The sequence below is a fragment of the Elephas maximus genome, chromosome 6 (assembly GCF_024166365.1).
Source record: "Elephas maximus indicus isolate mEleMax1 chromosome 6, mEleMax1 primary haplotype, whole genome shotgun sequence".
NCBI lineage: Eukaryota > Metazoa > Chordata > Mammalia > Proboscidea > Elephantidae > Elephas > Elephas maximus.
In genome coordinates this window covers 81326653-81347623 of record NC_064824.1, presented here as the reverse complement: position 1 = coordinate 81347623, position 20971 = coordinate 81326653, and the positions used below count along the sequence as shown (strand labels likewise).

Genomic DNA, 20971 nt, shown 5'->3' with positions numbered 1-20971 from the left:
TGCTCATTAGTTAAATCATATTGTTTTATTTTTTATTTCTATACTAAACAAAAACTGATGCTGAGTTGATGTAATTAATAGTATGTGTGTATGTGTTGTAAGTTTAAAAGTTTGTTTTATCCTGTCATGGTAGAAAATTTAAAAAATGCAAAAAATATAAAGAAGAAAAAGAAATCACCCGAAATCTTACTAGCTAGAAAAAATTATTATTAATATTCTGTTGTATTTCTTTCTAATCTCTCCTCTGTGTGTTTGAAACTAGATGTTGTGCGTATGCAAAATACATATACATAGTTACTGATTTGGGTCAGACAGTGAACATCCATCTCCATAAATTATTTTTAACTTCACTAAGATTTTATTTTTGGAGTACTGCAAACTCTCAAATAGGCTAGGGAAGATTAAAAGTTGCTGTTTAGTAGATTATACAACAATTTAGCAACAGTATTTTTTAAAGGGCAGTTTGAGGGTTCACAAATGTGAAAGGGGTACAGCTCTCTGTCCTTTATCAGCTGAAAGTTTAAATAGAGATTATAAAACTCTTGTTCAACTTTTTAGATTTATTGTGAAGGCCAAGAATTGAGTAGAAAAATTCTCAGGAGGAAGAGAGGAGATCGACAATATGGAATATTTTTTTGAGTGTTTTTTAACCACAACTTTTTGTATTTTCTCTTTTTAAGATGCCTTGTGAATATCTCTCTTTGGATGCAATGGAAAAATGGATTATCTGTAAGTAATAAAATTAGTCAGTTTTGAGATTACCTCTCAGGTTTACATGTTAGAGAAAAATAACTGGTAATATGTATTATCTCTGTGCCAAACACTGTGGTAAGCCATCTATGTGCATTACCTCACTCAGGCTTTATGTTGACCCTGTCAGGTTAGATACTCTGTTTTATATAGATGAGGAAACCAAAGCTTAGGCAATATAGCTAGTAATGACAAAGATAAGAACTCTAACCCCAAGTCTACATTATATTGCCCCTCAACATAACCATCAAAACTAAATTTTTTTTAAAATGATTTTTCATATTGCATTTATTCACTAAAGGTTTTTTGATTTTAATTTACTTCAGGACGTACAATAAATGACACATGTTTGGCAGTGCATAGGGGATAAAATTATTAATTTCTGTTCCCAAGAATCCCACAAACTGGGGAAATAGACGTATATATATTAAAAAAAACAAAACACACAGGTATAATATAGAATGTATAGAATGAAAATTGCTATAAAATAGTTAAATTCTTTCTACCTAAGGGCCGCTTCCAGAAGGCAGTAATTTTGGACAGTGTTTTTGTTACTGTTCTTGTAGCTCTTTAGAATAGTATATGTTGACTTTTTATTATAGTGTTTTGTTCAAACTGGCGAAGGACCAGTTTTTCTCTTTTAATGCTTTATGAATTGATAATTCTGGAAAATGCAATGTAAATGAATTACTAGAATTTCCAGGAAAATGAAGTAATAAAGATATAGAAAATAAAAGCCCATATTTTAAATTATTAGATTCCTTATAATCCAATAGTTAGATCATTATTAGATTTCTAGTCAGAAATCATTGTCAAATTTCTATGCAAGTTTCTGAATATACTTCAGTTTCTGTGTAGATTAGAATTTTGAGTAGCCCTGTTGTTAATATGAGTAAGTCTGCCCTTACTCATTTTATTAGTAATATTATTTTTTACATTGATGAGATTTATAATAGTAAGCATTTCATGCTTTGTTGATTAAAAAACAGTGTTCAAAGTATTGATTTTCCGCAAATGTGTGTTGATCCTTGGTTGTCTAAACTTATGTAAGCCTGAATAGTTGGGATGATTACTAAAGTTAGCTAATGCGAGTGGTCTCTGGAATTACAGAGGACAGTTTCTTCTTAGTCTTTACCTTCAATGGAAGGCTAATGCGAGGGCTTTGTGTAAGGACCAGAGGGAGTAGGTCAGCAGGCAGGCTTCCATAATGGAGGATACATAGAGGTGGAGAAGGCAGACAGATTAGAGGTCACCACAACTGGCAAAGTAAGGAAGGTTTGCTCTGAGTTTTGCTACGTTTAATGTATTTGAGCCCTGTAGACCTGATACAGAGGTTAGAAGTTACCTCAAACTTTACATTTCTCTTTTTGACACCACTGCCCACACTAGTACCTTTCCACAGTGGATAGCCAACTTTCTTTAGAGCTTGGCTCTAGATTCCCTGTCCTCAAAGTCTGGTCCCAGAACAGCATCATCAGCATCTACTGGGAACTTCTTAGATATGCAGAGTCTCCAGCCCCACCCAAGACACACTGAATGAGAAACTCTGGATGGAGCCCAGGAGCCTGATTCAATAAGCTCTCCAGATGACTCTGATGCAAGCTAAAGGCCGAGAACCACTGCTCTAGGTTCTAGCCTGGGGCCTAGACTTATTTAGGGCCTAGAATTGTTGAGAGCCCAACTATTTGGAATGCTGCGTTTTTTTGTTGTTTTTTTTTTTTTGTACTTTAGATGAAGATTTACAGAGCAAACTAGTTTCTCATTGAACAGTTAACACACACATTGTTTTGTGACATTGGTTGCCAGCCTCACACCATGTCAGCACCCTCCAGTCCGTCTCTACTCCCCATTACCAGCTTTCCTGTCCCCTCCTGCCTTCTCGTCCTTGCCCCTGGGCTGATGTGCCCATTTAGTCTCATTTTGTTTTATGAGCCTGTCTAATCTTTGGCTTACAGGTGAGCCTGAGGAGTGACTTCATTACTGAGCTGTAAGGGTGTCTGGGGGTGGAATGCTGCAGTTTTAACATTCATTATCCTGATGCTTTTTTCAGGGCCTATTCTTGCTCTATTGGTTGAACTTGGGCTACTCCTTGGGAAAGATCTTTTTTTATCTCTGAAGTTTTGGATTACTATTTCCTGTCTTTTTTTGTCCCTGACAACCCAGTTTTATCTGCTTTCTATCTTCAAAGTTTTTCCCCAGTGTTCTTATTTACTATTAGATCTCTACAGGGTCACTGTGAGTTGGATCCAACTTGATGACACATGGCAACAACAATAACATTGGTCTTTTATCTTGTTTTCCAACATTTTTATGACTTTTCCCCCCCTCTGTCATTTCATTGAATTTGTTAGGGAAAGGAGCATGATATTTAGTTGTATGACCAAACCACCCCCCTAGACTTGGGCATTTTATTTAAAACAAATGAGTATACTTTAACTCATAAAACTTTCAGAGAAACCTCTTATTATCAGTAGCAAGTAGTTTGTAAAAATAAGTGTACAAGGAGGTATAAGACATTAAGTAAAATCACGTTTTACTCAGGAGATTAGGGTAAATAGCCAATAAAAAAACCAAACCCAGTGCCGTCGAGTCGATTCTGACTCATAGCGACCCTACAGGACAGAGTAAAACTGCCCCATGGAGTTTCCAAGGAGCACCTGGTGGATTTGAACGGCCGACCCTTTGGTTAGCAGCTGTAGCACTTAACCACTATGCCACCAGGGTTTCCTAAAATAGTCAATACATAAGACAAAGATCTTTTATAAACAAAATTTCTCGACGATTCTTTAAATATCCATATAGAACAGAATACATGGTTTGATGTATATTATCCTGTTGCCACAAATGCAATATAGTTTTTCTTCTAGAATTTGTACAGATTGGTTTAAAGTGATTCAAACAGATTTCTTTGGTTCCTTAGCAGATCAAATAATTGGCTTGCTTTTAGGGACCATGTTGTATGAAAAATACTTTCATATATTTTAAGGAGTTCAGGAAGTTAAATGTACTTTTGTGTGTATGTCTACACACTAGATGCTTACTTAAGGAATTTACTTTTATAGTGGCTCTTTTAAAGGAAGGTTGAGCTGAGAATAAAAAGATAAATGGCAAGTGATTGTTTAAGTGTCAAAATAGTAGTATAGGTATAGTGTAGTATGATTCCGGAGTTCAAAGATCGGGTGACTATTGAGAGTTATAGGGAAACCCCCACAGAAAATAGGACTGACTTGTAACTAGCCCAACACAATACCGTGTATATGGTATATGGTAGGCACTGGGTAAATGTTGAATGAGTGAAAGATAGATAAAAAGTCTTATACCCTAGTATATAGGCTTACATAGGACATGAACAAGCATAAATAGGATTATATATTTGTGTAGGATTTCCAAATTAGATAAATAAAAGATAAAAGGGGAATTTAGAATTCATATGATAGAGAGCAACATAATATATTGAAAGAATATTGAACTTTAAGGTTAAATTAAAAAAATTTTTTTTTTTTTTTTTTTTTTTTTTAACACATGGGGCTAAATCCTAGCTCTGATACTTTAACAGCATAACTTTGGGTAAGTCAGTGAGTCTTCATTGCTTCGACTCTATGAGGATAGCACCTGACCTGTCTCCTATACAGGATAAGCATGTGAGATAATATATGTGAAAAGATTAGTAAACTACAAAAATGCTATGGAGATGTGAGATGCTATTATTACCTTCTTTCTTCTGGTGACTTGAAGTAGATTAGCTTTATTTTTCAGTTATTACAGCTACCGTATTAGTACTTCCTGGCCCTCTGGTTTGATACAACTTTATGAATATTCCTGAAAATGTATTTTGCTCATTTATTAAAATTTTCCTTAAAACCCAGAAGTGACTTTTTTTTCTTCCTTTTTACAAGCATGAATTCAAAGAACAGATTTTGCAGAATACATAATATTATGACTGAGAATGGAAAAACATTGTTACTATCTTGGATATGTTTTATTAACTTTAAAATCTCAATTTAGTGATTAGGTTCTGTCTTTTTGAAAATTTACCCTATAGCTGAAAGAACTTTGAAAGTAATACATTTGTATTTACTTTTCTTTTTACTTAAAGTCGGCTTTATTTTGTGCCATGGGATCCTAAATACTGATGCTACAGCACTGAATCTTTGGAAGCTAGCTCTGCAAAGTAGCTCTTGCCTCTCTCTCTTTCGAGATGAAGTTTTCCACATTCACAAAGCTGCAGAAGACTTATTTGTAAACATACGAGGGTATGGTGTTTTAAATTACTTTGCCTTTTTTGGAGAGGGGTGGTAAGTGGATTATCTTTATTAAAGGTTTGGAGACAGAGAGTGGTCACATCATGCAAAATACAGCCTCTACCAACTTACTGGTTGTCACAGGTAGTTAGCAGTAATCCTGATATGGTAGTAATCATTTTTACATGTAACCTCACAAGTTAAAACATCTAGTGTTCCTGCCTTTTCCAAGTTTGTATTTTAGGAGAGTGAAGATGGGTCCTCTTTTGTATATCATATGTGGGTTTAGACATAAATATTACTAAAAGCACCATATACATTTTAGAGTTTTAAAATTTTTAGAAGTACTATTCTGTAATAGAGTATATTTGTAAAGTGTATTAGTCAATAGAAATACTTCATTAGAATAATTAAAATAGTTACAGAAGCCAGGCACTGCACAGAACAAATTATGATAGGAGTTATTTCAACTGATTCATTTATATTCATTCCCTATAAAGCAGGTAATTCTCTGAAATTTAAGTGTACTTGAAATTTTTAATACCTGCATTTCACTTCACTTGGGGTTCTGTAGCCAGTATCTAAAAGCCAAGTTGAGATCAGACTTGATAGCTATTTTTAAATCTTTTGAAACTAGGAAAATCAAAATGTCCTAGATCCCCCATACCTGAAAGTACTGAATACATTACATTGGGCTTGCTAACATCAGATGAAAATGAAATTTGCCTGCATTTATTCCACACCCAGTTCGGTAATGTCCAACTAAAATTGGGACAAAGTAAAGCCTCTCTTAATTATTAAAAAATAAAGATGTGTCTAGCACTGACAAATTAAGCCAACTGGTCTCAAGTTTTAGTGTACGTAAGAATTATCCTGGGATGAGAATTAAAATGCAAGTTAACTGGGTACCACTTCTACAATATCTGTATCTTGGAGAAGTTAAAAGAATCTGCCCTTTACTCTTCTTGTACTTTATTGAGGTAATATTTATAAACAAAAAAAATTAAGAAGTCTTAGACATACAGCTCTATGGCTATGCATGTTGATACTTCTGTCTGACCACCACCTAGGTCAAGATAGAGAACATTTCCATCATCCCCAGAAAATTCTCTTGTGCCTCTTTCTAGTCACTACTGTTGACCCCACTCCCTTTCTCATGTGACCACTATTCTGAAGTCTGTCCTCACAGGTGATTCTGATACCCTCATACAGGTGGTTGGTGACTCATAATATGAGAAACAGTGCCCTCTGTACTTTTCAGCCCTATTTTAAGATGATAGAGAACTCTGAAGTAACTTATGTTGGATGGGCTTTGTCATTTTCTAATTGATTCAGATTGAAAATCATGAAGACTTGTATAATGCCTTAGGATACTGACATCCTGTCTGTGGAATCATACTTAAATGTATGCAAACATTTAAAAGCAGATAGTCTGTATATTGGGTGCGTTTATGTTATGTATGGTGCAAGTAAGCTTACTAGCTGCATGAAACCAACCGTCATTTTGCTGTTTATTTAGTGATAAGTTTATCATTTAAAAATCTCTGTATTTAATGTTGAGGATTTTGATTTTTGATTAAATTGTACGTGACAAAGCCAATATAAGATGTTGTTTATCGTAGTAATTACAAGTCAGACCATACAGAGGCCAGTGATTACAGAATTATTATATTTCTGATATTTGCTCAAAGAACACATAAATATTAGAGGACTTAATTTAGCAGTTTTAGTTCATTTTATTCGAGCCAGGTTGTCAGGAAGCTAGTTTAACACTGTAGGAGTTTTTTAAATTTTTGTGTCTTAGTATTCATGAAATTAACACATTTATTAGAATTTATTTTTTGGATGGCACCTTTCAGTGGATTGATTTTAAGTTGGTTTTCTGTTTCTTTTAATTAAATGTTTCTTAATTTGAAAAACACGTGGCAAAACGGAGGGTAAAAATTACCTACAATTCAATCTCTTAAGATGATTTAAAGTAGGTGAATGCTTCTCTGCCCCCATTTTTTCCACCACCATATCCCACACTGAAACAAAGGTTGTGACTGTTAATCATTGATTCATGTCCTTTCAGAAGCTTTTCTGTGTTTATGAGATAGCTTTGATAAAAAGTCAGAAGTGATAGCTTTGTAAGCACTTCAGATTTTTAGAAATTGCATCAAAAGTATAATATTAATGTCTCTATCGACACGATGGCACTGGGTTTATTAGGCTTAAAGAGGTAGGATTTTAAAAAATAAAAATCTGTATTGTGACGTTTAAATTTACTGTTAATTTAGTATAATGTGAGATTTATTTTTATAGGAAGGATTGACTGAGCACTTAAGATGCTAAGAAGGAATGGGGGTAGATTTCTTCCATGTATTTAAGATTGAGGACCAGTTTTTCTTGTTGATAATAAGTCATTTTCTATTGATTTAGTATTTGACTAACTCATTTTGATGGTTATTGATCAAATTAAGATTAACATGGTTCTGCTTTTTATTTATTTTTGTACATAGCTATAATAAACGTATTAATGACATAAGAGAATGCAAGGAGGCAGCTGTGTCGCATGCGTAAGTTATTGTGTTATTTTATCTAATACTTTTAATCAAGAAGAATTCCTTTCTTAAAGCATTATTTTGTTGAAATGAGTATAGATTAATAGTATGCAAGATGAGAAAGTAGAAAAGGGAGACTCTCAATCAATGAGACATAATAGGTGTATAACCTCAATATTTGTAGTCTTGGAATTAGTGCAGAAAGATTTTAAATATCTTTGAAGTGCTGCTAAAATTCTCTAGATAAGTACTATACAAAGGACTTTTAGGTATCATTTAAGTCTGTGACTACCACTATGCTCCCCGTCCCAATATTTTGCAAACTGTGCTGATTTTTTTTTTAGCTATTTTATGGAAATTGATATATTCATACAATCTCCCAAATAGTATTTACTTTTTTTTTAATTTTTCACTAGGTTTTTTGTTGTTGTTGTGCTAGGTAGTATTTACTTTTTTAAGTATGGTAACTTTATCCTTTTCCCAAATTTTAGTTTCATGTATTGGTAAATATAAATGTATTGGTAAATATATAATAGATAATGAAAATTGGAACCTAGTGTACTTAAGATCTTTCAACGACTTTTCAGTATTTCTATAAGGCAGAGAGAAAACAAGCATCATTGCCATAGATGGAAATGTAAAACCACAGAAACTTTTAGAATTTGTCTTTAGGCTACAGAATGGATATTGGAAATTTAAACCTATATTGGGAGTTTAATCCTTCTTTATTCAGTACTGTCTGTACTCTATCATTATTCATACTTTTTTTTTTTTACTGAATCAAGTATTTATGCTTTTATTATTCTTTTTTTAAGATGAAGGTTGGACTTCATTAGGCATTTGCTCATAAGTGGTTGGATACCATTGTGCATTGGCTCACTTCTTAATCTTCACAACAGCCCAGTGAAATAGGTGTTAGTGTTATCCCCATTTTACAGAAACGAAAATTGAGCTTCAGGGAGATTAAGTAACTTTCACAGCTACTAAACAAGGAGGCTTGGATTCAAATGAAAACTCATCTGCTTCCAAAGCCACAAGGCTATGCTGCTTTCCTACATAACTCTAATCAGATCTTTTCTGGCTAAGAATCGTTAATTCTTCAGTCAAGGGAGTATATGTCCTGAAATACAGTTTGTAGATTCAGAAATTAATGGGAAATAGCTGATCCAGTCCCAGCTTTGTATATTTTTTATGTCTGTTTCTGTAGTTAGCCATTGGGGTTCTTAATTTTTTTTTTTTTTCCTGTTCTAAGAAATGCTTTTTTTTTTGATTCTGTGGCCTTGCTGCTGAAGAATTTCATTTTTAGTTGTGCTTTAAATGAAAGTTTACAGTTCACGTTGGTTTCTCATACAAAAATTTATACACACATTGTTATGTGACCCTAGTTGCTCTCCCTATAATGCGACAGCACACCCCACCTTTCCACTGTAGATTTCGCTTGTCCATTGAACGAGCTCCTGTCCCTTTCTGCTTTCTTATCTCATCTCTAGACAAGAGCTGCCCATTTAGTCTCATATATCTACTTGTGCTAAGAAGCAGCCTCTTCACAAGTATTTTATGTCCTATAGTCTGCTTTTATTATTAAAGAATTATTATCTCGTACAAATAACCTACTTTGGAGTGTGTTAGAATTTCTTTCTTGACCTTCAGAAATAAATGTAATCATCCCTTCTTGGGATAAACTGTATTGTAGGGATATGTGTGGTGCCATACCTATCTTTTATAAAGATCTTTAAGAATTGAGACATTTTTATTCCCCTTATTGTATTTATCATGTAGAATAATAATAAATAGTAAGCGATAGTAATTCCTGTAACTTACTGCCATGTGCTATAAAGGTGTATGTATTTTATAGACATTTTCTCATGCTTTTAATGTACCATGGACAGCCCTGTGAAGTAAAATAGCCAAAAAGATATTTGTCTACTCTAAGAAATAATACTAGATGGTTTTATTATTATAAAATAAAACGAGCTTGACTACAAATTAACGTATATTAGAAGTACCGTATACTAGTGGAAACCCTGGTGGTGTAGTGGTTAAGTGCTACGACTGCTAATCAAAGGGTCAGCAGTTCAAATTCACCAGCCGCTCCTTGGAAACTGTGGGACGGTTCTACTCTGTCCTATAGGGTCGCTGTGAGTCAGAATCACTCGACGGCACTGGGTTGGGTTTGGCTTGGTACTAGGCATCATGAAAGGTATATATATCTTTTGAGACAGGTGCCATCATCCCTGTTTGATAGGGATAGAAGCTGAAACTGAAAGAGGTACAACCTAAGGTCACACAGGTGTTAATCTCCTGTGTTACAGCTGTATTTCTGGTGTGGTATATTCCTTATGCTTGGGGTTTTAGCACATGTATCATAGATATGTGACTATTATTTTATGCGCTTTTCTAAATTTTAAAAATTACTTGGAGCAATATGTATTTTGCATAGTGTGAGGAGTTGGAATACTTAGAACATTTTATGTTTTTCCTTTCTCTGTTAATATGTGAGAATAAGTTCTTCCTAATTTGTATTTTAAAAAAATCTAGTACATGAATAATTATGGTTGTCCTTTTCCCCATCTTTCAGTTTCGAACAAGAGCTCCAAGTAGCTCTCATCCCAGTATCTTTATTGAATATAGCTCTTGTTAACCCTTCAAACCCATTGCCGTTGAGTCTATGCTGATTCATAGGGACCCTGAAGGACTGAGTAGAACTGCCTTGCAGGTTTCCAAGGAGCAGCTGGCAAATTTGAACTGCCGACCTTTTGGTTAGCAGCTGAGCTCTTGACCACTGCTCCACCAGGGCTCCATAGCGCTTGTTCAGTCAGTTTTATATATTTAATAGGAATCCAAAACCAATAGGAATATACTTAGTAAATATGGAAACAGATAATCAGATACTTATTAACTTACAATTTTTAATGTCTGTGTGGGGTGACAGAATTGTATATGGTAGGAGAGTTCTTGTCTTCAAAGATTTCCGAGCCTAGTTTAAAAAGTGCTGAGCTATATGGTATTAAAATTGCAGAAAATTTTCAAAAATGGACAGCTGGATATTAGGAAATGCTTCTAGAAGGATTGATCCTGAAGTTTGGATAGGACATTAATAAGTGGAGTGTAACAGGATAAACATGGTTACTGAAGTTGCACAAGAAAGGCAAGGTAATCATGAGATTGGAAAATTACTTCGTGACAGACACATAGAAGATGATTTTTGTAGACGCTTTTGCTTTCTAAAAATCTTTGGAAGATGATCTTGAAATGTCAAGTTACTTTAATTTCTAATGAATTTTAGTAGAAGCAGGTAACGTATCATGCCGTCTTTTTCTATAGTGGTTCAATGCACAGAGAAAGACGCAAGTTTTTAAGGTCAGCGCTGAAAGAATTGGCTACTGTCCTCTCTGATCAACCTGGCTTGCTAGGTCCCAAGGTAATTGGTTCAATTCTTATTTCAATTACGAGTGTGCCATATATTTTTTAAAAACTTGTTATTTCTGCTGTCTGTGGATTTTTATTAAAATTTAAGTCAGTAACTACATGAAGGGGTTTGAAATATATTTTAGCTGAGGATGAATTTGCCGATGTGACACTCATGCAGATACCTCATTTATTCGTAGGCATGCTCCTCCTCGTACACACTTCCAGGCTCCCCTCTGTCCTTATCTCCTGCACATACTGGTGTGCTTACCTGGCACCGGCACTTTTTTTTACCTTTGCTTACTTTTTTGGTTCAGTTGTCTGCTCATTAACAAGCAACTTCTAATTTATCCCCCTTGAAGTTGTTCCAGTATTGTTGTAAGACTTCATACTAGTCTCGTGTCTCTTTTAAACTTGATTATTACCACTTCTTGTGAGTTACTTTTCACTTAGAGAAAGATTTTGAATGGGTTTTCTTTTAAATCTTTGCATGAGAGTAAACAGTGTTACTTTTTTTTAAATTAGGCACTTTTTGTTTTTATGGCATTGTCCTTTGCTCGTGATGAAATTATCTGGCTACTTCGTCATGCAGATAACATGCCAAAGAAGAGTGCAGATGACTTCATAGATAAGTAAGTTAGCAAAATCATTTTCATATATTCTAATTTCTGGGCTGTGGAATTTGGGGACTTTGAAATAAAATTATTTTTAAAAACTTTTTTAGGGCTTTTCAGATTTGGCACGACAGGAATATTTATATATTTGCAGTACGTAATACTTTTTAGAATGCACATTCAATTTTAGTTTTAAGTGAGGGCTTTTAATATTTTTTTCAGTACCCTAGATGGTGACAGTATTGTTTTCTTTGACTATACTCAGTAATGTTTCCTATGGAATAAATTTTTCAAAATGATTTCACTACACAAAACGTTTAAACGAGAATTCCTCCAAAACTAGACTTGCAACCTAATGTGTCATTTGAAATGTCTCTCGTTTTAGTCCTCAGTCCCTCAATAGGAGTTAACATAATTGAGGTAGAGAAATGAGATCATATGGAAAAATCTTATTTCTTTCTAATCCTCTTTCATTTTTTATGATGTGTTTATGAGATGTCATAAATTTATTTTCATTTTCCTCTGATGATTCTCAGTCTTAGCTTTTTTGTGTATTTTGCTTTCCATAATTTCTTTATTCATATGAAATTTAAAAAGAAAGTAATTGATATTAAATATTTGACGAAGTGTTTTCTAAGAAAAAAGCTTCTAGTAGTACTATCAAGGGCGTTTTCGTATTTTCTTGGATAATGCTGACTGTATTCTTCCAATTTTTTAAAAAAATTTTAAACAAGGCACATTGCTGAATTAATATTTTACATGGAAGAGCTTAGAGCACATGTAAGGAAGTACGGACCTGTAATGCAGAGGTATTACGTGCAGTACCTTTCTGGCTTTGATGCTGTTGTCCTCAATGAACTTGTGCAGGTAAAAGCTATCTCATTTCTGATTATTCCCCCTTTTGTTCTTTCCTTCTTTCTAGCAACTGATATATTTGCTAAACAAGCATTTATGAAACATAGTCATGTGCCAAGTGGTAGAAATACAAATGTAAATAAATCATGGTCATGTCTTTGCAAGGAGATCATTGTGTAGAGGGGAGGAAAAAATTCCTTGTCGTTCAGTGTGATAGGTGTTATCAAGAGTGTGTGCAAAGCTCAGCTTGAACACGGTGAAGAGATTTTTTATCCTTGAGGTGGTTGGTCTGCTGTAAGCAAATTATAGAGGGTCTTGTGAAAGAGGAGGTTAGTCATATCACATTTGCTGCTTTAGAAAGATTGCCCCGGCTCAGTGTGGACAATGGACTGATGGGGACCAAAAGAAGAGGCAGAGAGACCAAAAGAAAAATTCCTGCAGTAGGCTAGTTGAGACCTGATGAGAGCCTGAACTTGGGCAGTCACTGTGGCGATGTAGAAGAGATGATGGAGAAAATATAATTGATAATAAATTATAATAAATAATTTATAATAAATAAAAATAAATATAATATAAATAAATTAAGTAACAATAAACAAATATAATAAATAAAATAAAGAGGAAAAATAGAAAATAAGTATTTTTGCATAGTATGGTAGAAGGTATTCAGTAAATGTTTAATCTGCATGTCCTAATTTAATTAAATGTGCAAATTTTCTTTTGGATTTACCTCTGTTGATTTTCAATCTTAGCTTCTTTTTCCTTTCCATTTCTTTATTCAGTGTTTTTCATCTTAATATAAATTTGTTATATTTTCATAACAAATGAATAGACTGTTAGAAAATAGTATTTTATTTCGCTTCATTTCATAAAATTACAGTTGTCTAAAACTGCTCTACCTGTACCCCCGTTGCCATTGAGTCAGTTCTAACTCACGGTGACCCAATGTGTATAGGGTAAAACTGCATTCCATAGAGTTTTCAAAGCTTTGACCTTTTGGAAGCAGATCGCCAGGCCTTTTTTCCAGGGCACTGTGGGTGGGTTTGAACCTTCAGCCTTTTGGCTGGTAGTCAGGCATGTAACCATTTGCGTTCTAGGCGTATAGTATAAAGGAAGAGCTGTAAAAATTCTCTTCATATTAAAACTTCTCTGAAACTAATGATTTTTCAGAAAAGTAGCCATGCCTTGAAACCCTTGTTTTTTTTCTAAGCCTGCCTAAAAATACAGATAACAAAAACATTGTTCATGTAATTATTTACTTTGAATTATTTGTAACTTATAAGTTACTATCCTAAAAAAAAAAAAAAAAAAAACTAATGTAGTTTATTCCCTCTTTTACCCACTAGATGGAGCTAAGATGCTCCCTTTTTAGAATGGTCATTAAAAATGAAGCAGAAAACCTGATTTTATGCCTAGGGTATTATTATCTTGCTGTAGTTTTGTTTGAATAATTATTTTTTACCACATAAACTAGAAAAAAAAATTTTTTTTTTGAGGCTACTCTTATTATTTATTCATGAGAGCACGCAATATAAAAGTAAACCAAAACTCCTGGTTCCATGAAACTTTGAAATGATGTTGTGGCTATTTTCCCCTAGTGATGCAGTGGTTAAAAGCTCGACTGCTAACCAAAAAGTCAGTAGTTTGAATCTACCAGATGCTCCTTGGAAACCCTATAGGGCAGTTCTACTTTGTCCCATATGGTTGCTAAAAGTTGGAATTGACTAGACAGCAATGGGTTTGGTTTTTTTTGTAAGGAGCCCTGGTGGCATAACGGTTAAGCTGCTAACTGAAAGTTTGGTGATTTGAACCCACCCGATGGCTCCATGGGTGAAAGACTTGGAAATCTGCTTCCATGAAGATTACAGCCCAGAAAAGCCTCTGGGGTAGTTCTACTCTGTCACATGGGGTCACTGTGAGTCAAAAAATCAACTAAACAGCATCTAATAATAACAAATTTTACAGATTTATTTTATAGTGTTAAAATTTTTAAGTCATTTGATAGCTATTTCTGTTTTTTATAAAAACAATTTAACAGTACTGAGAATTTTTTAGCATTTCTTCTGGGGTTGCAGTAATAGTAGTATCAGCCGTGGCAATAATAATACTGATAATAACAGTTGCCAGCATTTACCGATAGCTAATTAAATTAAATCTAAACAACAGCTCCATGAGGGTGGGTATCATTACCATTATTTATTGAAGAAAAAACAGACCTTAATGTAACTTCCTCAGTATTACACAGTACATAAATAATAGAGCCAGTATTCAAACTCACGTCTTAATTCTAAAGCCTTAGCTCTTTACCACTATCTTATAAAGTACATATGATTTTTTTAAGCATTTGTAAGGACTAATAAATTTAGAACTAAGACCATAAACATATTAATATATTCACTCTAATAGGTCCTAATGTTTTGAAAATCCACAGTGTTTATTCTGTTTGTAAGCTAAGCATTCACTTTTTTAGAAAACTTATTTTTTAGCATCCACATTGATACAATTTATCGTACATATATTCTGTGTGTGGTTTGAATTTTGAGAAATGTGTGCATTTGCGTGGCCACCACTGCACTCAAGATGTAGAAGGTTTCCGGCACCCTTAACCGTTTTCTCGTGCAGTACTATAAAAGATGGTTCCTCCCCTCCACCCCCAGCAGCCACTCGTCTTCTTTCTGTCACTGTAGTTTTACCTTTTTAAAATTTCACGTAAATGGAGTCATGTTACATATTGTTTTGTTTTTTATTCTTTTCACTTAGCATAATGTTTTTGAGATTCATCTGTGTTATCGTACATAGTAATATTTTGTTCCTTTTTATTGCTGAAAAATACTCTACAGTATGTGATATATCACAGTTTATTTATCCATTCACTAATTGATGGGCCTGTGGGCTGTTTCTCAAGTATTTTTAATATTTTTGTTTCTTTTCCAGAATCTTTCTGTTTGCCCTGAAGATGAATCGATCATCATGTCCTCTTTTGTTAACACTATGACTTCCCTTAGTGTAAAACAAGGTAATTAGTCTTTAAGTAGAAGCATGTTTTCTTCTAATTAGGTTTTCAAACTTGATTAATAAGGAAATAATTTAACAGTTAATTTTGCAAAATGGCTTAGTCGAATTTTGACCTATTTAATCTATTTCTTTTTATCTTGACGCTTCTTTCTGAAGCAAAGGTTTCCAAATGGGTCTGTGATGATGTTTATAAAAATCATAAGAATTATAGTTTAATATTATTATTCAGCAGGAAAAAAGAGGCATATTCTAAGAAAGAAAATAAGAAAACAATAAAGTATTACGTATTGTAACAATATCATTCTGTTGTGCATGAACCGCTGAGGGCACCCAAGGACAATAACAACATATCGTAACAAAGTAGAAATTGGGTTGAAACTTATCTATAAAAATAGCAGGAGTGGATACTGTTTATAAAATGTTTAGTCTCTCCCAGGCACTTCTGTATGTATTATCCCACTCAATCCATACCAGTTCTTTAAACCACTGTTACTACTTTTATTTTACACATTTGGAAACTCAGGGTTTGAGATGTTAAATAATTTGTCCAAGCTTTAACAGTTATTAAGTAGTAGAATAGGAAATTGAGCTTGGTTCTGTTAATACAAAAATTTTTGTTGTACACTAGACTCTCTCTCCATAATTTGAGCACTCCATTCCAACAGATTGGTATGCTGTTTTAGTTTTATTGTCTTTAAATGAAAGATACCAGAAACTTTAAAATTTTCTGAATAATAAATATTTAGTTTAAGCAACCTAGTACTGAAATTACTATTAACTTACCTGGCGATATTTGGTTTATATGGAGTTATTATGTGGTTCTTCAGCATGCTGTCCAAGGTGTAATAGTCACAGGATCTCTCCAGCTCTCTGGCTTCAAATTAATATAAGCAAACAAATTGAGAACTGGAGAGTTTAGGAGAAAAATCTGAACATGACCCTTCTCTTAGCACAACCTTCCTTTTTATCATCATGTTTGTAGGATTTGAGAATTACTGTTTCACTTTCTTAGCTCTTTAATTTTAAAATATGATTATAGATTTGTGAAAATGTTAATTTGCTTTGTAATCTCTTTTTCTAATTTTAGTTGAAGATGGGGAAGTATTTGATTTCAGAGGAATGAGATTAGACTGGTTTAGGTTACAGGTAAGAATAATTTCTTAATTTTCATTGTCATTCTGTTTTTGTTATTGAATACCTTAGTCAGATGATCAGCTGTACCAGTTATTAAACTTGGATAAATATTTCTAATTTAATCTAGTATAAAAGGGTTCTTGAACAAAGTTAATTATTATAATTTTAAAATATCTAGAGATTTAAATCCCAACATCTCTTTTGATTATAATGATTCAAATACTTAATTCTATGGTGGAGGCAAAAAATCTTCTTTGACAAAATATTTATAATCTAGTGTAGGAGCTGACAAACCTTTTTTGTAAGGAATCACATGTTAAAAATTTTAAGCTTGTGGGCCATATAGTTTTTGATAGGTGACATCAAGTCGATTCTGACTCATAGCGACCCCCTGTGCAACAGAGCCAAACACTGACTGGTCCTGCGCAATCCTCACAGTTGTTGCTGCGTTTGAGCCCGTTGTTGCAGCCGCTGTCAGTCCATCTTGTCGAGGGTCTTCCTCTTCCACTGACCCCTCTACCTTACCAAACATGATTTCCTTCTCCAAGGACTGGTCTCTTCTAATAACATGTCTGAACTATGTCAGATGAAGTCTTACCATCCTTGCTTCCAGTGAGCACTCTGGCTCTATTTCTTCCAAGACAGACTTGTTTGTTCTTCTGGCAGGTATATTCAGTATTCTTCGCCAACACCATAATTCAGATGCATCAGTTCTTCAGTCTTCCTTATTCATTGTCCAGCTTTTCCATGCATATGAGGTGATTGAGAATATCATGGCTTGGGGCAAGTACACCTTTGTTTTCAAAATGACATCTTTGTTTTTCAAGACTTTAAAGAGTTTTTTTGCAGCGGGTTTGCCCAGTGCAATACATCATTTGATTTTTTTGACTGCTGCTCCTATAGGGGTTGATTGGTGGATCCAAGTAAAATGAAATCCTTGACAATGTGAGTCTTTTCTCTAGGCCATGTAATCTCTCTCATAACTGCTCAGCTCTGCCGTTATGGTATGAGAACAGCCACAGACAATAGATAAACAAATGGGCATGACTATTTTCCAATAAAACTGTATTTATGAAAACAGGCTGTTGACCCAGGGGTTATAGTTTGCCATTCCCTGATCTAATGCCAACAGCTTCATTTTTCTCAAGTGCAGAAGTAAATTCTCCTACTTTAAAAGTTTTCACTTAGTGTGTAACTCTCACATAGTCTTTAAAGGCTTTTAAAATGCAAGCCTAAACTCTTTGTGTATACAATGAAATTAATGATAGAATTTAATTGCCCCTAAAATATTTCTAGTAATTAGGGGAAAACTGTGGCTTAGTATTCTCAATAATCTGTATGTCTTAGAAATAGACATTTTAAAATAATAATAATGCATCTTCTTATAAAAAAAAATTCGAACCATCCAGAGATAAATTAGAAAATTAAAGTATGTACCTCTTCCAGTCTTATTCCAAAGAAATACTCACTTTTAATAACTGATCTCTGTTCTTTTAGATGTATAAGCATGTAAATGGGATCATACTACATTACTGTTCTGCAACTTAAAATAAAACTTACTTTTTTTTTTTTATAAAAAACTAAATAATATAAGCAGTGTGTGCATGTTGAAGAGATTTTTCAGTGGACTCAGGATGAACTCCTAGAAAGAACTTCTTTTTCTGGGAATCTGCTTAGTTCCTTGAGATGCTTTTGCTTTTTTTAAGTTCTTTCCTTCTGACGTCTAGATACTTAGACATTTCCCCTGCTTGTTCTGTGTTCTATGGGGAGCATATTTTTAGAGGTGTAGATTGCATAGATGAGTCAAATGTATTAAGTAACTTGCCTGAGGCTGCAGAGCCAGGTAGTGCGGGAGCAGGGAAGCACATCATCCCAAAATATTAAATGTGCATGTATCTTAGGTTGTTTTTTTCCTATAACAAAGTTTACCAATTAGCATTTGCCTGTTTAAAAAAGGAGATGAAACAATACAGAAGTAAAGCATGGAAAGTGGAAACAAGTGGAATTGTTCTGCCAAAGGATATGACTTTGGAAAGTCATTTAAATTTATGAAATTTTGAAAGTCATTGTCGCAAAGCTTGAACTGTTTCAGTCTCCTGCTCTCTAAACTGGCTACTTGGGTTCAGAGAGTTTTGGAGATTTAGATGCATTGTCAGTGTACCCTTATTAAATACTGTTAGGATTGTTTAGTCATTTCAAGGATTCACTTGAGAATTTTAGGTTTGTTTTATTGGAATTCATTCATATGGCAAAATACTTGAGTGATTATGAAGAGCGTAATATTGATAAATCCCTGTTTTTGAGATTTTTTATAAGATCAGCACCAACGGCCTGTCTGACTCTTTCATGTACCTGCTCTTAACCATCTGGGACATGCAATCACTGTGCCTCTTTCTACTGTATACACCCAGATCCATTGCCATCGAGTCAAATTCCGACTCATAGCAATCCTATAGAACAGAGAAGAACTGCCCCATTGGGTTTTCTAGGGTGTAATCTTTACAGAAGTAAATTACCCATCATTCTTCTGCGGAATGGATGGTCAGTTTGAACCACCGACCTTTCAGTTAGCAGCCAAGCACTGCACCACTGCGTGACCAAGGATCCTTCCTACTGCATATAGACGCTTATGTTTAAGGAACAAATAGGGCAAAGCTTGCCAAGGAAGAGAAAAATGGGACACCCAGCTAAACCAGAGAAGTCTTGGCTAGGAGGAGATGTCGAAAGTGTAAGGTAGAAGGCAATGTCCGGAATATAGGAGGTTGACAAAGATGTTGAGGAGCCGATACATGGTGAAGATTCCATGTCCACAGACTAACTATAAAAAAAAAAAAAAGATACCAAAAAAACAAACCAAATCCATTGTTGTCAAGTCAATTCCAGCTCATTGCAACCCTATGGGACAGAGTAGAGCTGTCCCATAGAGTTTCCAAGGATTGGCTGGTGGATTCGAACTGCAGACCTCTTGGTTAACAGCTGAACTCTTAAGCACTACACCACCAGGGCTCCACTGTAGGATACAGGAGATAAAATATTGAGCAATCAGGAGGGAGCAATTCCTGGAGAAGGACATCATCCTTGGTAAAGTAGAAGGCCAATGAAAAAGAGGAAGACCCCCAATGAGGTGGATTGACACACTGGCTGCAACAGTGGGCTCAAACATAGCAACGATTGTGAGAATGGGCGTAGGGTTGCTATGAGTTGGAACCAACTTGGCATTTAACAATTACATAATCTGTTGAAGAGTTGCACTTGCTCTCCTCTTTTGAGGAATTGGTCATTTACCTAAGTAGTCAAAGCATAAAAGGTGTGAAAAATTAAATAGCAGTTAAAAAATCTAAAAGATTATGGTCAGATGCCAACAGATAAAAAAATATATATGATTAATTATCAACTAATTGCAGTTTTCTCAAAAGTGAGAAAGTTTTTTCAAGTTGGAATTGCTAGTAATGGCTTTATAGGGAAAGCAATATTTTACCTGGACCTTGAAAACTAGGTAGAATTTGGGGTGGGGGGGAACAGCATATACAGGGAAAGAGCAAAAATGAGCAAAGGGTAAGTAAAGAGATTTTGAGTAGAAAGTATTACCACAGGTAAGAAGGAGCAAGTATTTATAAGAGGTGTATGAATGATCCAACATTGATCACTGACCTTCGTTTCAGGTAGGAAGAATTTGGGAGAATTTAGCTGGTTGCTTTGTGCTTTTACTGGAGTCCCATTCAATTTTGATCCTAAGGTCATTGCTCTTTTATAGTTACTTTCGTCTTTCTTGCTTGTCTTTTTTTTTTTAGTCCTGGAGAAGAGTTCTTCCTCTCTACTATTGTCTATTTTTTTTTTCCTGTTTCCTAAGGGATCTCATTCCATTATGTATTTCATCAGATCCTTAAGCATCTTTAGCTACTCTTTAACCTACACTCTTCCCTTCAGTCTTCTAATTTCCTTAAGTTGTACATATTTTATACTTTTATTTATTTAGTCATAGGTGCTTCTCCAATTTTTATCAGACTTTTTAAATGAGTCGTTTAATCAGATTATCTCATTTTGTCACCTCCATTTCTTCTGAATCTAATTTTCTTTAAGAGACTTTAGAGCAGTTTTAGGTTTATGGAAAAATTGTGCAGAAAGAGAGTTCCCATATACTTTCTAACTCCTACACATTGTTTCTCCTGTTAACATCATTAATTATGAGGATAACGCAGGACCTGGCAATGTTTTGTTCTGTTGTATATAAGGTTGCCGTGAGTTGGAGTCGACCTGACATTCATTCATCCATCTATCCATCTATCGTATAGTTTTTAATGAGTCTGTATAATGTAAAACCTCATTGAATCAGAATGTGCGATACTGAAATTCATCTGATGGTTTCCTGTGTTCTTTGTTTGTCTTCAGCTAGATTGCAAATTTCATTTTG

General features: G+C 34.4%; 1 protein-coding gene across 1 annotated transcript in view; it reads left to right on the top strand.

Moving 5' to 3' along the window:
- Nucleotides 1-20971, top strand: part of NCKAP1 (NCK associated protein 1) — a 110287-nt gene that overhangs the window by 38678 nt on the left and 50638 nt on the right. Inside the window, exons 8-15 of the mRNA XM_049887600.1 lie at nucleotides 681-729; nucleotides 4847-5003; nucleotides 7493-7549; nucleotides 10859-10955; nucleotides 11468-11574; nucleotides 12291-12423; nucleotides 15346-15427; nucleotides 16514-16572. Of these exons, the coding sequence (XP_049743557.1) occupies nucleotides 681-729; nucleotides 4847-5003; nucleotides 7493-7549; nucleotides 10859-10955; nucleotides 11468-11574; nucleotides 12291-12423; nucleotides 15346-15427; nucleotides 16514-16572 (741 nt within the window). The remainder of the gene's footprint in view (nucleotides 1-680; nucleotides 730-4846; nucleotides 5004-7492; nucleotides 7550-10858; nucleotides 10956-11467; nucleotides 11575-12290; nucleotides 12424-15345; nucleotides 15428-16513; nucleotides 16573-20971) is intronic.